General features: G+C 39.0%; 1 protein-coding gene across 2 annotated transcripts in view; it reads left to right on the top strand.

Annotated features, from left to right (window-relative positions):
* The window catches only part of MSRA (methionine sulfoxide reductase A), a 405682-nt gene that overhangs the window by 190215 nt on the left and 199661 nt on the right, over positions 1-15806 (top strand). For both annotated transcript variants that reach the window (XM_045773968.2, XM_045773967.2), the window contains one exon: positions 9051-9170. In XM_045773968.2, the coding sequence (XP_045629924.2) occupies positions 9051-9170 (120 nt within the window). The remainder of the gene's footprint in view (positions 1-9050; positions 9171-15806) is intronic.

Below are 15806 nucleotides of genomic sequence, written 5' to 3'. Positions count from 1 at the left end.
ATGACTCCTGATGAAAGTTTACAGTTTTGGGGACCAGGACATCTAACTGCAGAGCCCAGAGTTAATGGGGACAGAAGTACAAAGTCCCCCAGCAGTCATTGGGAATGATAGTAAGTAGAGCCAATTCTGTTTTCACACCTTGTTTTTCTAGTGCATGTGTTCATCTTTTGGGGGACATGGTGCCCCAATATCTTTGGGGTCTTTTATTCAGTGCATATTCAGATTTCTGAAAAATAGTACCCTGCCCTCATAAAGTATGTCTCGAAACTGGTGCTGCAGCTGTGTCTCTGGGCTGTTCTAGTGCTCTATCAGGATAGCAGCTTCTGGATGGTGTGGTATATCATAAGGTAGACGGACTCTGTAGTCATGGGTTTGTTGCTGCATCTTCTATACTGTAAACCTGGTTCTTTGGTCTGATGCAATGTTAAATGGGGCAGTAGCTGGCTGAGATTCTGAAGGCAGAGAAAGTGAAACCCATACTTGGAGTATGTATCTGTTACTGTGAGAACAAACCATTAGCTCTTTCAGCATTGGAAAGAGCCCAGTGTTTCCTCCCTTGCCACCTAGTGTTTGGTTGGTCCCCTTGAGAAATGGTACTATATAACACGCTGGAGACTATCTCTGTTGCTGGCAGGTTGGACGTTGGTGGTGGCAATCGTGGGTAAAATTTGGTTAAGTGGGAGTCCACTGTTGTACCCGTGTGTGCCCTCCATCTTTGTCACTATGGCCACTTTGTTCCTGTACCCATCATGCCAGGACTGGGTGGCCAGTGAAACAGGCTGACTGATCTCCACCAGTCAGGTCATTTTGTCAGCTTTGTATTTAGTGCCTGTTTCTTGTTGGATGCTCTCTGCCTGACGTTAACATTAACGTGGGATGCAAATACCTTCATACTGCATAATCACTCCTATATGTGCATCTACATACTTTAACTTTAGATTTCCTTATTTGCTGTCTTTCAAGGGGTTTTGTTTTGTTTTTGTTTTTGTTTGTTTGTTTCTGGATTCTCACTAGCCAGCTGAGTCATTTGCTCCTGCCTATGAATTTACATATGTTCTAAACTTGGGCTACGTTTCCTTACACATGGAATGGATAACTGGTGCACTTCTTGAAGGTTACTTACTGGTTGGGAGGATTTTCCTTCACCATTATGTTTTATGGCCCCTCCCCAGTGAGACCACAGTATAACTACTATGCATCGTTGATTTGCATCAGTACACAGTAAGCCAACCATCGATAACCAAAAATCCAGCCTTTTTCTTGTTCTTCAGCTGCTTGTAGAGAATCCCCATTCAGCCATAGTTGTAAACTGAGGGAGTGGTGTTGGTGTCATCCTGGTGCATGCTGTAAAGGTCTGGCTACCTATTCGTGCAGCTTATGCCCTGTGGTCCTGCTAGTGTATAATTCCAGATGTATAACTCCTATCTTATGGTGGATTATTGCTGCACTTTATTGATCTTATGGTAGGTTTGACAGTACTTAGATGGGCAATTTCAGCCACATGGTTTCTTGGTGTCCCATGGCTGGACTCTCTCAGCAAGCATCACTAGTACCCAGGTCATGGTGTTGAAATCCCTTTCCTCATTTAAAGAAATCAGGTTTCTTAGAGAAATGGCTGATTGCAGGTATGAGGTAGGAAATATACAAGATGAGCCTGAAATATCCTGTCATACCAGGTAGCAAGGAAGTACTAGGAAACTATGGAGGATGTTTCAAAGGAACTCAGGAAGCAATTTGAAGAGGCTCTTTCTGGCCAAAGATATGTCAAGTGGAGCCTACATGAGAGGAGTGATTGAAATGGTGAAATATATCAGATATATTTAAATAAATGGGTTTATAATGGTATTTTTAAAACAAATTGGTCAGCCTTGGAGTGGGCAAGTTCATCATCATGTTAAAATTCAAAGACAAGGAGAGAATTTTGAAAGCAGCAAGAGAAAAATGACTCATTACATACAAGGGAAGCCCCATTAGGCTGTCAGTGGATTTTTCTGCAGAAACCTTGCAGACCAATAGACAGTGGGATGATATATTCAAAGTGCTGAAAGAAAAAAAAAAGTGGAACGAAGGATACAAATTGTATCACTCAAAGATGCAGAAAAACTGTTCACCAAAATTCAACACCCTTTCATAACAAACGCTCTCAACAAATTTAAGAAGATATAGAAGGACATACCTCAACATAATAAAGGCCATATACGACAGACCCACAGCTAATGTCATACTCAGTAGTGAAAAAGCTGAAAGCTTTTCTGCTCAGATCAGAAACAAGGCAAGGGTGCTCGCTCTCAAAAGTCCTATTTAACATAGTGCCAGAATAATTAGGCAAGAAAAAGAAATAGAAGACATCCTATCAGAAAGGAAGAAGTAAAATTTTCTCTGTCTGAAGATGGCATTATCTTATATGGAAAAAACCCTAAAAACTTCACCAAACCCCCCCCCCAAAAACAAAAACAACTGTTAGAACTAATCAATGAATTCAGTAAAATTTCAGGATACAAAATGAACATCTGAAAATCAGTTGCATTTCTATACACTAACACTGAAATATCTGAAAGAGAAATAAAGAAAGTAATCCCATTCATAATGACATCAAAACCAATAAAATACTTTGGAATAAATTAACCTGAGGTAGTGGAGTAATCTGAGCACCAAAAACTATGATATTAATGAAGGAAATTGAAGAAGACACAAAGAAATGGAAAGATACTCCATGTTCATGAATTGGAAGAATTAATATTGTTAAGATGTCCATACTCCCTAAAGCCATCTATAGAATTAATGCAATCCTGTCTCAAACCTAATATCAAAATTCTAGTGGTGTTTTTCACAGAAATAGAAAAACAATTCCAAAATTTGTATGGAACAACAAAAGACCTCAAGTAGCCAAAGCAATTCTGAGAAAGAACAAAACTCTAAGCATCACACTTAAAAGATTTCAGATTATACTACAAAGCTATGGTAATCAAAACAGTAGGGTACTGCCATAAAAACAGACACATAGACCAATGTAATAGAATAGAGAGCCCAGAAATAAACTCACACATATAGGGTTAACTAATAATTGATAATCGAGCCAAGAATACTCAATGGGGAATAGATAGTCTTTTACATAAATGATGTTGAGAAATTTGGATTTTTTGCATGCAGAAGTGAAACTGGACCCGTATCTTACACCACTCACAAAAAAATAACTCGCAATGGATTGAAGATTTGAATGTGGAGACCTGAAATCACAAAACTTTCAGAAGAAAACTTAGAGAAGAAGCTCCTTGACATTGGTCTTGACAATGATATTTTGGATATGACATCAAAAACACAAGCAACAAAAACAAAATCAAATAAGTGGGATTACATCAAAATAAGAAACTTCTACACAGCAACGGTAACAATCAGCAGAATGAAGAGATAATGGAATGGAGGAAATAATTGCAAACCATATATCAGATTCAATATTCATATCCAAAATATACAAGGAGCCCCTACAACTCAATACCAAAAAACACAAATGATTTGATTGAAAATGAAGACATTTTTCCAAAAAAGACATACAGATGGCCATGAAAAGACACTCAACATCATTAATGACCGGGGAAATGCAAATCAAAACCACGATTAGGTATCACCTCACACCTGTTGGAATGGCTGTTACTAAAAAGACAAAAGATCTTGTGCTATTGATAGGAATGTGAAGTGGCCAGCCGTTATGGAAATAGCATGGAGGTTTTTCAAAAATTAAAAATAGAACAACCGTATGATCCAGCATCCTACTTCTGGGTATGTATCTAAAGGAAATGAAATCACTATCATGGAGAGATATGTACACCCCCATGTTCATTCCAACATTATTCATAGTAACCAAGACATGGGAAATAACCTAAGTGTTCTTCGACAGATTAGATAAAGAAGATATGTTCTATATACAGTGAAATACTATTTGGCTGTAAAAAATAGGGAAATCCTGCCGTTTGTAACAACGTGAATAGACCTTGAGGGCATTATGCTAAATGAAATCGGTCAGACCGAGAAAGAGAAATGCCATCTGCTCTCACTTATATTGGATCTTAAAAACAAAAAAGCCAAATTCATAGAAAGGAGAGTAGAATGGTGGTTTCTGGGGGTTGGGGAGGTGGGAGTAAAGGGTTGATGTTGGTCAAAGGGTACAAACTTCTGGTTATAAGATGAATAAGTTCTGGGGATCTAATATACATTATGATTACTATAGTTAATAATATTGTATACTTGGAAGTTGCTAATATTAAATGTTCTTACTACTGAAAATAAATTGTGATTATGTGAGGTGGTGAATGTGTTAACTAAACTTATTTTTCTAATTCATTATATATATAATGAATATATAAATTACTGAATATATATTGAATATTTAATTGTAATTATTATTATTATATATGAATGTATATATATACATTAATATATATATATGCCAAATCATATTGTGTACCTTAAACTTACACAGTGTCATAAGTCAATTATATCACAATAAAGCTGGAAAAAAATTTGAAGTGTTACATAAAAAAGATCATAGTATCACCTATACTTTTGCCAAAGGATGAAATCTGAGTCTGTTCAAGGTTCTGGATCCAGCAAATTTGCAGGAAATAGCAAGAATAAAGGAACAAGTCAAATTGTGCCATGAGAGTGCAATTGGCAAAATCTACATTGTGGGAAGCTCTACAGGTCAGTGGGTCTTGTTTTCTTCAGTGGATAAATCAGAAGGAAAAGAATGGAGAGGGAACCTATGATTAAAAGAACTTAAGGCTATATCAAATTTAAGAAAAAAAGGGCACAACCTAACAATAGTATCAGGATGGACACCTTGAGGAATAAACATATAAAGAAACATAAGGAAGTGATTACTGTAAAGATCAGAGTGTGATTACTTTTAGGGGAGGAAGGGAATTGTGATTGGGGTGTGATACAAGGACAGAGTTCTGAGAGGAATGGAAAACTTCCATTTCTTGACCTGGCTAGTAGTTATAAGAATGTTTCCCTAATAATAATACATTGAGGTATGCATCTGTTCTGCATGGCTTTTCTGTACCTGTGTTTTACTTTACAATAAATAGTTAAAAATATAAAATATTTATTTACTTAATTTTTTTAGAGAGAGTGTGTAAGCTGGCAAGGGGGGCAGGCAGAAAGGGAGAGAGAGAATCCCAAGCCGACTCCACACCCAGTGCAGAGCCCGATGTGGGGCTCAATCTCACAATCCTGAGATCATGACCTGAGCCGAAATCAAGAGTCCGTTGCTCAACCAACTCAGCCACCCAGGCGCCCCCCAAAATATAAAATATTTTAAAGATAATAATGCATGCTTACCTTTTATATATATATATTATATATAATATATATAATATATAGCATGCACATATATATGATATTTATGTTTTTTACTAGATTATTGTAAGTTCTGAGAAATTTTGTCATAAACTTGTTTCCTTTGTTTAAACACACACACACACACACACACACACACACACACACACTCAAAATCAAATAACAGAATGCTTAGTTTATACTGGAAGCCACTAGATGAAACATCTGATTGCTTCAAGGAGGAGTTTTATTCCTACAACAACCCTTATTCTAAGTTAAGTACCTCTCCAGAAATTTTGACATTGATTACACACCAGGTCCCCGAGGCATTATTTCAGCCACACATGGCCCCCCCCGGAGGCCTGTGCCCAGCTGGAGTGGGGTCATCCAACCTCTAGCAGGGGTCTTTTCTTGATCCCTGTTAAACATCAAAAGGGGATTAAATAAACTGCAGCAAATACTTTGTTTGGTTTGGCCAAGATCCATTTTAAGTGTTATAACTCTATATAGCATGAGGATATAGTGAAGATACAAAATCTGGGGCCATCGACGTGAGACTGTAGACAATGGTCAGGTTAGGCTGGCTACTAAAATGGCCCATTATGTACCTTGTGCATAGAATGCTGAAAGCTTGAAGTAACCTTTGGTACCGTCAGTGTTAGTCGTTGTGCGAGAAAGAAGTATGTTATTCAGTGAACCTCACAGACTTCTGAACTTCAGGGGCTAGAATGCCTTCAGCTTATCACACTGCACAGCTCCTGGGTGTGTCTTGGCCTTTTATGCTCAGTAATGCTGCCCACCTCACTTTTTACTTATCCTTCTCCAGAGATTCGCTGTCATCATTTCAGTGGTGGTTCATTTTGTATGTCAACTTGACATGGCTGAGGGATGCCCAGATAGCCATTTCCGGATGTGTCTGTGAGGATGTTTTGGGAAGAGATTTGAATTGGTAGACTGAGGAAAGAAGATCACCCTCACCAATGTGGGGGGGCATCCTCCAATCTGTCAAGGGCCTGGATAGAATAAAATGCCAGAAGAAGGGTGAATTTACTCTTCGTTTGACCTGGGACATCCATCTTCTCCCGCCCTTGTACATCAGTGCTGCTGGTTATCCAGCCTTCATGCTCTGATGGGGACTTACATCACTGGCTCCCCCGTTCTCAGGCCTTTGAGTTTGGGCTGGGATTATAGTCCCAGCTTTCCTGGGTCTCTGGCTTGACAACGTACATCATGGACTTCTCAGCCTCTACAGCTGCTGGAGATAATCTTCATAATAAATCTGTCTCTGTATATACCCTATTGGTCTGTTTCTTTGGAAAACCTTGACTAATATAATTCCCTGATCCCAGAAATGCAATAAAGTAAAATTAATAGCACATTCTTGTTCCAGAGATTTGAAGATAGTCCATTTTTATAAATACTCAGTAAATATTTAGCTATATTCACTAGCAGCAAACAGCTCCCTTGTAAATGGGAAGAATGATGTCTTGCAGTTGTAACTCAAACAGTGCATATGGTTATATTTTTCTTTGAATTTTTTCTTTTTTAATTTTTCATTTTAAAAGGAATATGACTATTATAGAAACACTTGAAAATGAAAAATGAAAATGAAATGAAAGAATGAAAAAAATTCCTGTATTTTCACCACTATACAACAATCGTGGTTATAACTTTGTATATTTCCTTCTCGTCTATTTCGGTATGGATTATTTTTTTCATAGTTTTCTATAAGAACATGCATATACTTGTGTTTTTTCCTTTTAAATTTAGCCTTAGTTAATTATGATATAATCATATACATATTTCCATGTTGCATTGTTATCACCACAGTAATTTTTTTACTACATGAATTTTGTCATATGGCTCTATCCTATTTTTTAACTGTTCATCTATTTTTGGTCAATATATTTCCCCTCACATTTGAGCAAATATATTTTTGTATAATGTATAGCATTACGCACATTGCCTTTTGGTGATTACTGTTCTGAATTTTAGAATATTAACAAGTGTCAAGAATTTCAGTAAACTTCCATCTAATTTTTCTTTCAGTTCTGTCATCGAGTCTAACAAATCCAGTGATTGTAGAAGTAGGAGGCATATATTAATTTGCCAACTGTTGTTCTTCCCAAGGTCTTAATTATATATGACTTAATAAAGCTGTATAAAATTTGAGCAAGGCAGTAATCTTGCTTACATCTAGAAGTTGGTCACAGAATAGCAGTTGTGGACAGTTTAGAAACTCAGGGTAGAAAGTGAGGGCTCCTTATTTGGAGCCCAGGGAGATGTAATGCTACATTTTTGAAGTAAGTATGTGCATTCTTGGGAGCTAAGTCTTGGTTTTCACCATATGTTCGGAAGACTCCAGTAACTACTGATAGGAGCACAATGTTTGCTAGTTGAATGGAATGCTATTTTTTCTGAGTTCCTTTGTGTATTTGTTGTTGTTGTCTCTTTCTCTGTCTTCCCCCTTCTCTGTTTCCTCAGTCATTATATGTAGTAACAGAACTCACCCTTTGGTGAGCAGTAATTTATCACATGAAAGTTTATATTGACTTAAACATTTTTGAAGAAACTCAACACATTATGTAAAATTGTTAATTGAAAACTACATCAATCTGTGTTGATTTTGGGAAGTTTTCCCATTTAAGTCAGTAAGTTAGTGTTACTTTTCTTTGTTGGAATTTTTTTTTTCAAAAGCGTGAACAGGATGCTGATCATTAAATAAATTTATGCTATTAATACAAGTTATGTTTTAACAAGTCCATAATGAATTGAGTATTGAAATCATTCATCAAATGCAGTTATCTTTTTACTATGTTATTTGGAAAGGTATACTTTACCAACTTCATGAAAATTTGAGGCTAAGTTTTTGCACAATTAAGCAAAGAGACATTCTATGCAAATAGCCTTAAATAAAATTATTTTTAGATGTTAAAAATTCTTCTTAATTAATTGATTTTTTTCTTCTTGATTTCTAACATGTTTCTTTTTTATTTGAGTGTAGTTGACACACAATGTTACATTAGTGTTAGGTGTACAACATAGTGGTTCAACAAGTTTACGCATTATGCTATATTCACCGTAAGTGTAGCTACCATCTGTTCTGATACAATGCTATTACAATATCATTGACTATATTCCTTATGCTGTGCCTTTTATTCCTGTGACTTATTCATTCCATAACTGGAAGCCTGTATCTCGTACTGTCTTTCACCTATTTTGCCCATCTCCCAACCTCCCCCCGCCACCGCAACCATCAGTTCTCTGTATTTATAGGTTTGATTCTGCTTTTTGTTGTGTGTTCATTTCTTGTTGTTGTTATTAGTTTTTTGATTCCACTTATGAGTGAAATCATATAGTGTTAGTCTCTCTGAGTCTGACTTATTTCACTTAACATAATACCTTCTAGGTACATTCATTTTGTCTCAAATGGCATGATCTCATCCCTTTTTTTGTGGTTGCATGATATTCCAGTGTGTGTGTGTGTGTGCATGTGCGTATGTGTGTTTGTGTGTGTGTACCACATCTTCCTTACCCATCATCTATTGATGGACACTTAGGTTGCCTCCATTGAACTGTCCTTCTTTAAAGGATAATCTTATTTTTGATTACCAAATGACATGAATGACTTATCTTTTCTAGTATAACAGGGCTTCTAATATGCAAGGACTGTTTTTGACAAAGGACTAATCAGTGTCTTATGTTTTTCTTAGGAATGGGCTGTTTCTGGGGAGCTGAAAGGAAATTCTGGACCATGAAAGGAGTATATTCAACTCAAGTTGGTTATGCAGGAGGCTACACTTCCAATCCTACTTATAAAGAAGTCTGTTCAGGTAGGAAGAATTTCCTCCAACTTCTATTATAAGGAGCAACAAAGGGCTTGTCTCTGCTGGCAGGTGACAGGATCTTTAAAATGCAAATATAATGTTTTGTGTTGCCTCAGTCTTTTCTTTCCCATTTCTATAAATATACTTGTTGATCTCTCACTTTATGTTTTTATTTTATTTTTTAAAGATTTATTTATTTATTTTAGACAGTGTGCACGTGCAAGCAGGGGGATGGGCAGAGGAAGAGGAAGAGGGAGAGCATCTCAAGCGGACTCCCTGCTGAGATGCAGACCCTGATGTGGGGCTTGATCTCAGGATCCTGAGATCATGGCCTGAGCCAAAATCAAGAGTCAGACACTCAACCCACTAAGCCACCCAGGCACCCCTCTCACTTTATATTTTTAGAAGATAATAGATTTCCTATGGAATGTTTCATTTAGCTTTTGTTGCAGAATAATCACTGCAAAACTTAATTCTAAAGCAATCACTTACTAGCTTATGATTATGTGGGTCAGCAATTTTGATTGCTCTCATCTTGGTGGTTCTTCTGCTGGCTCGTCTGGGCTCCCTCATGTGACTCCAGTCAACTGGTAGGCTGCCTGGGGACTAGTTGGTCTAGGATGGCTTCACTCATAGGTCTGCATTTGGTGCTGGCTATCCTTTTTTGTTGGCTGGGGTAGGGGGAATGATGGACCATGTCTTCAATACACTGGCCTGGGCAAATTCTCTGCACCTGGTGGGTGCAGAGATCCCAGGAGCAGCAAGAGAGGATAAGCCCCATTCTGCTAACACTTTTCAAGTTTCTGTTTGTATCATATTTACTAGTGTCCCACTGACCAAAGCAAGTCACATGGTCTAGCCCAGAGTCAATGTGGGAGGGATCCCCCAAAGGCAGGTATACAGAGGGGTATGAAGAGCGCAGTAGTCTACTATATAGGAAAAACATCACACACTGTAATTGTTTCTCCATGGGTAAGACATTCAAATCTAGTCTACAATGAAGGGATTGGCAAACTGTGGCTTACAGGCTAAATCCTGCCCACTGCCAGGTTATGTAAATAAAGTCTTATAGAAACCCAGCCATACCCCTTTATTTATGTAATATCTGTGAATGCTTTCATGGCACAATGGCACAGTTGAGTGGATATGACAGAGATTGTATGGGCTGCAAAACCTAAAACATTTATGAGTTAGCCCTTTACAGAAAAATATTTGGCTACCAGGATAGGCAGATGCCCCCATGGCAAATTCTAGCTCAGATACCAGACAACCATTCTAGATCTGTTTTTTATTCTGACCTTCAAGGATTTCCTTTACTTCTCTGCCAGCTCACATAGCACTTAAAACAGTTTTTTTTCTCTTTTAAACACTTTTTTCATTTTTCAAATAAGAATGGTGCATATTGAAAGTGTATGACATGATGTTTTGATATACAGAGTAATATGATTACTAATAGTCAAGCTAATAACATACCCATCTCCTCACATACTTATATTTTGTGTCAAGAGCGCCTCTGATCTACTCTCTTAGCAGATTTCAAGTGAACAATACAGTATTATTAACTACCACCACCGTGCTGTACATTAGCTCTCTAGAACTAATTCATCCTCCATAACAGGAAGTTTGTACCCTTTGACGAACATTTCCCTGCTTACTTCTACTCCTACCCCTGGTAACCACCATTCTTCTCTCTGCTTCTATGAACGTGATTTTTTTTAGATTCCACATACAAATGGGAACATGCGGTATACATTTTTTTCTGTGTCTGGTTTAATTTCACTTAGCATAATTTCTTCCAGCTTCATCCATATTGTTGCAAGTGGCAGAATTTCCTTCATGTGTAAGGCTGAATAATACTGTGTTTGAGATATATATATCTATATATCTGTATATCACGATATCTTTATCCATTCTTCTGCTGACGGACACTTTGGTTGTTTCCAAACTGTCGCTATTGTGGGTGGTGCTGAGGTGAACATGGGGGCGTAGCTTTCTCTTTGAGTTACTGATTTCATTTCATTAGGATATATACCCCAAAGAGAGATTGCTGGATCATAGGATAGTCTTATTTGTAATGTTTTGAGGAACATCCATACTGTAAAACACATTTACAAAAAATACTTTATTCAGTATCTTGAGTTCTTTTTTTTTAGATTTATTTATTTATTTTGGAGAGGGAGCGAGTGATCATGGGTAGGGGGAGGGGCCGAAGGAGAGAATCTCAAACAGACTCCCTGCTGAGCATGGAGTACAAGGCAGAGCTCAGTCTCACGACTCCAAGATCATGACCTGAGCCAAAATGAGAGTTGGATGTTTAACTGACTGAGCCACCTAGGCACCTCTCTTAAGAGTTCTTAATAGGGAGGGTTTATTATCTAGATATGTAGTCCACCATAGTGACAAAACTAGGATTTTAAAAGTACATAAGTAGTTTTATCTTTTAAAAATAAAGGGTTGAATTGGTGTTACTTGTGGAAGGGCCTCTCAGCTCTCTGAGGGCACCGTGAATGCAGCTGGGAGGGGGTGTTGGAGTATGGGAGTTTGTTCAATAATGAGCATGTTGGTTTGTTTGCTACAATAAGAATTATGATTTTGAAATGAAATTTGAGCTGTGCAATATTGAAAATATCATAAAAACATACATATTCTTGTTTTCCTTGCCTTTACAGAAGAACTGAAATATACTCATTGGTGTTGAGAATGTGGAATATCGAACACATACTTTAATGGTTAATCCAAGTTTTTTCTTTGCATCTGTTTCGAAATTAAACAAATGCTTATGCAGAGCTATAAATAGATTCAGATGAACCCTGGAGATTGCCCAGGTGTATCCTCTTAAGTCTCAGGAATGGAAATGAATAGATTCCTTCCCATAATTGCAGACATGACTTAATAGCTCAAGAGAAAAGGTTGCTAAGAAAACCTCCAAATATCTACTGCCTGTACTGTTATTCTCCACCAGCAAAATGTTAATAATCAATTAGAATACTTGGTTTCTTGTTTGCTCAGACTTGTTCTGATTCAACTCTTTATGTTAATAAGAACAGTATGCTAATTGCCCTTTGTTGAACTCCTACTATGTGCCTCTGCTTTTTTCCCATCTATTCTTCCAAAGGATTCCGTGAAATGTCCCAGTTTCTGTCTTTTACAGAGGGAGTGTTGAGGCTTAGAGAGGAAAAGGAACTTCCCCAAGGTCACCTATAGCAGGAATTCCAACCTCATCAGCTCTCAGCTCCAAGTTTATGCCACTGACCTTGGCGTCTGTCACCCAACTGTCACATCCCAGTAGTTCTCCGTTCGTCCATTCATACTTCCTTCCACCACGTCCCACACTCTTTCGTGTCCATCCCTCTATTATACTTTTAAAAAATTGGTGTGCTTTGTAATGATTACAAGTTAAGAAAATGCCAAGCAATTTTTTTTTGTCTTTCTGATGTTTCGAAGGGCAGAGGACAAAATTCTTTTAAGATACAGTTCATGCAAACAGCCGGTATCTTTGAGTCTTGTACAGAAGCCACAGAGGTTGGTAAAGAACTCTGTATTTGATGTGAACACTACCTGCTAAGTTAGTGGTGGCATTGGGAAGCGTGGTTGTCATGGAAACTTGTTCCTGATTGGGAAATGATGGTTATGGGGTCTTACCCAGACACAGAAGGAGAGATGATTTCTTTCCCCGGGCTTTTTTTTTGTTCTGATCATGAAAGGAAAACACAAAAAGCCAGAGAGAAACTGTGATAGAAAGGACCCTCTGGCACAGAAGTGGTAGAGACTTCAGATCCCTGGGAATAGCAGGGAAGGAGAACAAACAAGGTCCCCAGCTAGAGTAATTAGGGTAACCAGCTAATTAAGAATTTTTGACCAAGGAGAGGATGGGGGAGACAGAAAGCAGGTTATACTGGGAGGGCTTCCCTGCTGAAGCCTCGGGTGCTCAAAGCCATATTGGACAAGTCAGCCCTGGAGGGGTCTGACTTGCAAGGAAGAAAAACCAAAGCTCCACTAAGATGCATAATAGTCGCTGAGGTTTCACAGGAGAGAAATACTAGTCTGTGCTCCAGTATTTGGATTCATTTCAAAAATTCTTACTCTTGTGTTTGTAATTAAGTCTGTAAAACTTTGGTCACAACAGAGTCTTTTGTAAAGGTATTCATTCATTCATTTGTTCGTTCAAGAAACAAAGCCTAGGATCTGGACTGTCTGCCAAATTCCTTCTCATATGGCAAGTACGCTTGAGCCTAAGGTACCATTTGGTTTCTTGGGGAAGGTGTCAGAATTCCAGGGATAGCACTTGAAGGGGGGGTAGTTTTCAAATTCCAAAGGGGTAGTTCTACCACTCCCCCCCAACCCCCAACCCCCAACCCCCAACCTATCCCATGGTGACTAATGTCAGAGCTGCCACAGCATTGTCTTGGCCCACAGAGTGGTGATTACATGGATCACCATGGAAGCCATGGAACCAGAAACATTGGCCGCAGTTTGTCATGCCCGCGTGCTAGTGGGTGTGTGCTACCTTGGGGGATGAGCGAGTGAGCGAGTGTGTATGTGAGTGTAAAAGCAGGTGTGTATCCGGGTAAGATGCATATTAATGTTGGAATGGTATTTCTTTGTGGCTGTTGATGCTCCTGTGGTTCTGAGACCTGAGCTGGAGGTGCAGTTAGGCACACAGAAAAGCATATGGCTTCTAGTAAGAGCCAGGAGAAGAGGTGATCCCATGATGGTGACCACATGGACAGAGTTGAGTCTGACATGTAAGTAGAACCTGCATTAATAGCTCACTAATAGATGGATTACATGCCAGATGATCCGCATGATACCTGAGCCTGACATCCGGAGAAGATACAGGGGGACAACAGTTCCTGGTGGCAATGAAGTTGCCCTTTGGGAATGATGTATAAAACAAGCCTGAAATGCTCAGAGTGGAGATAGGTGGTTGGTTAGAAGAGAGCATGGCTTCCAGGTCTGTAGGACCTCAGAGTAACCCGATGGAATGCCTTGCCATATGCAAGAAGGAAAAAAAAAAGAGGGCCTCAGTAGGGAGGCTGGTCAGGTAGGCCAGCCTGGGAAAGGGGAAGTCCTGCTGGCACCCTCTGAGTTCCTCTATTTGGTTTGGCTTCTGGACAGACTCCCAGAGCCTGACACCCTGATGCTTTTAAGTTTTATCAGTAACTCCTCTAATCCACACTCTGGAGAAACTTCTCATCTTTTGTCCTCCTGGGGAGATTATTTATGGAAAGAAAATGCAACAAGACCAGGTTGGTCAAGCCAGACAGTTCTAATTCTCATTTCAAATTCAATTAAGTGCCATTCTGAGATGTATATCTCAGTTTATTGTGAGTTTTGTCTATACAGGTCATTCTGTCCATATTAGATTAACCTTGGGTTAAATTAAATGATAAAAATGGAATTTTGGCATTCAAAGCTGAGAGAAGGCAGACCACAATGATTTGCCAAAGGCTGGGATTGCCTCCTTGCCTTTCCCTGGTGACTCCCACCCCTCACATGTGTCTGTCTTTTCCTTTAAACCTGTTTTAAAAGTGACCTTTCTCCTGTAGCAGGCACTTAAACTTCTCTTCCTTGGATTCATCAATTAGCACTGAAATGAGAGCCACAAGCTGAGCAAGTTGCATCTCCTAGATGCTCCAGGCCTGAATTTGGAGCCCTCTGTGAGCCGCCCACCACCAGCTCCTGCAGTGGGAACCCAGTCACAGCTTGGATCTGAGGTGGCATGGCTCATGGCCGCTGTTTGGCCACTATTCCTTGTCGTGTTTCAGAGCTGCCTCTAATAATGTGCTGAGAAGTAATCTAAGTCTTAGTGGCCACCGTTCTAATCCTAAAATGACTTCCAAGGATTTATGCCTTCATTTGGTGTTCCTTAAAAGCTCAGTGTATGCCTCGCACTAGAGGTCCCATGGAAACCCGGGATGGCGTAACCGCTGGGAGCCTAGATTTCCTGTAGCCTTTCTTGAATGAATTGAATAGTACCTGTCTTCCAGAATTCTTTCTCTGTAATCAAATGGAAGCTTGATCTTTCACATTTGTTTTAAAGTGTTGCACTGACCCTGGATTTCTCTTTTTACACACACATGCATGTGTGCACACACACACACAAAACACACCAACTCCCCCAAACATTTGTTATGCAAACCAACTGATTAACTGGCATGCTGTTGCTTTACTACATTGATTTTAGAAGTAATTGAGCTATTCAGATTCCTGAATACCCTGATAGAGAATTATTCTTACATTTTATAATAACGACTACACAGATGAAAATATGAAAAGACATTCTGCAATGGGTAAGCATTCTGGGTTAATTTCAGTGCATTAGCCTAATACACAAATAACCCCATTTCTGGCGAGAAAACCCAGGATGTTCATTCACTGGGTAATATCTTTTCGTATTTTGCTTACAGATGTTCAGAACAATTCTGTGTTTATTAGTCTATTCAAAAGCTTTTAGAAATCTGCACAGCCAAGTGGCACCAAAACCAGAAGCATGAAAGGGACTGCATAACTTTTCCGCAGTAGTGAGATTTACACCATCACCACAGAGAATCTGAGGCCCAGATACTTTCTTTCACTGGAACACTCTGAGGGATTTTCAGGCAACCGGGCCAACGGCCGTTCTGAGCAGGAGCCTGGTCT

The sequence above is a fragment of the Ursus americanus genome, chromosome 13, assembly GCF_024610735.1.
Source record: "Ursus americanus isolate L20-20 chromosome 13, mUrsAme1.1.p, whole genome shotgun sequence".
In the NCBI taxonomy this organism is placed as follows: Eukaryota; Metazoa; Chordata; class Mammalia; order Carnivora; family Ursidae; genus Ursus; species Ursus americanus.
Note: the sequence above shows the minus strand (reverse complement) of the source record. Positions and strands in the feature narration are given on the sequence as shown.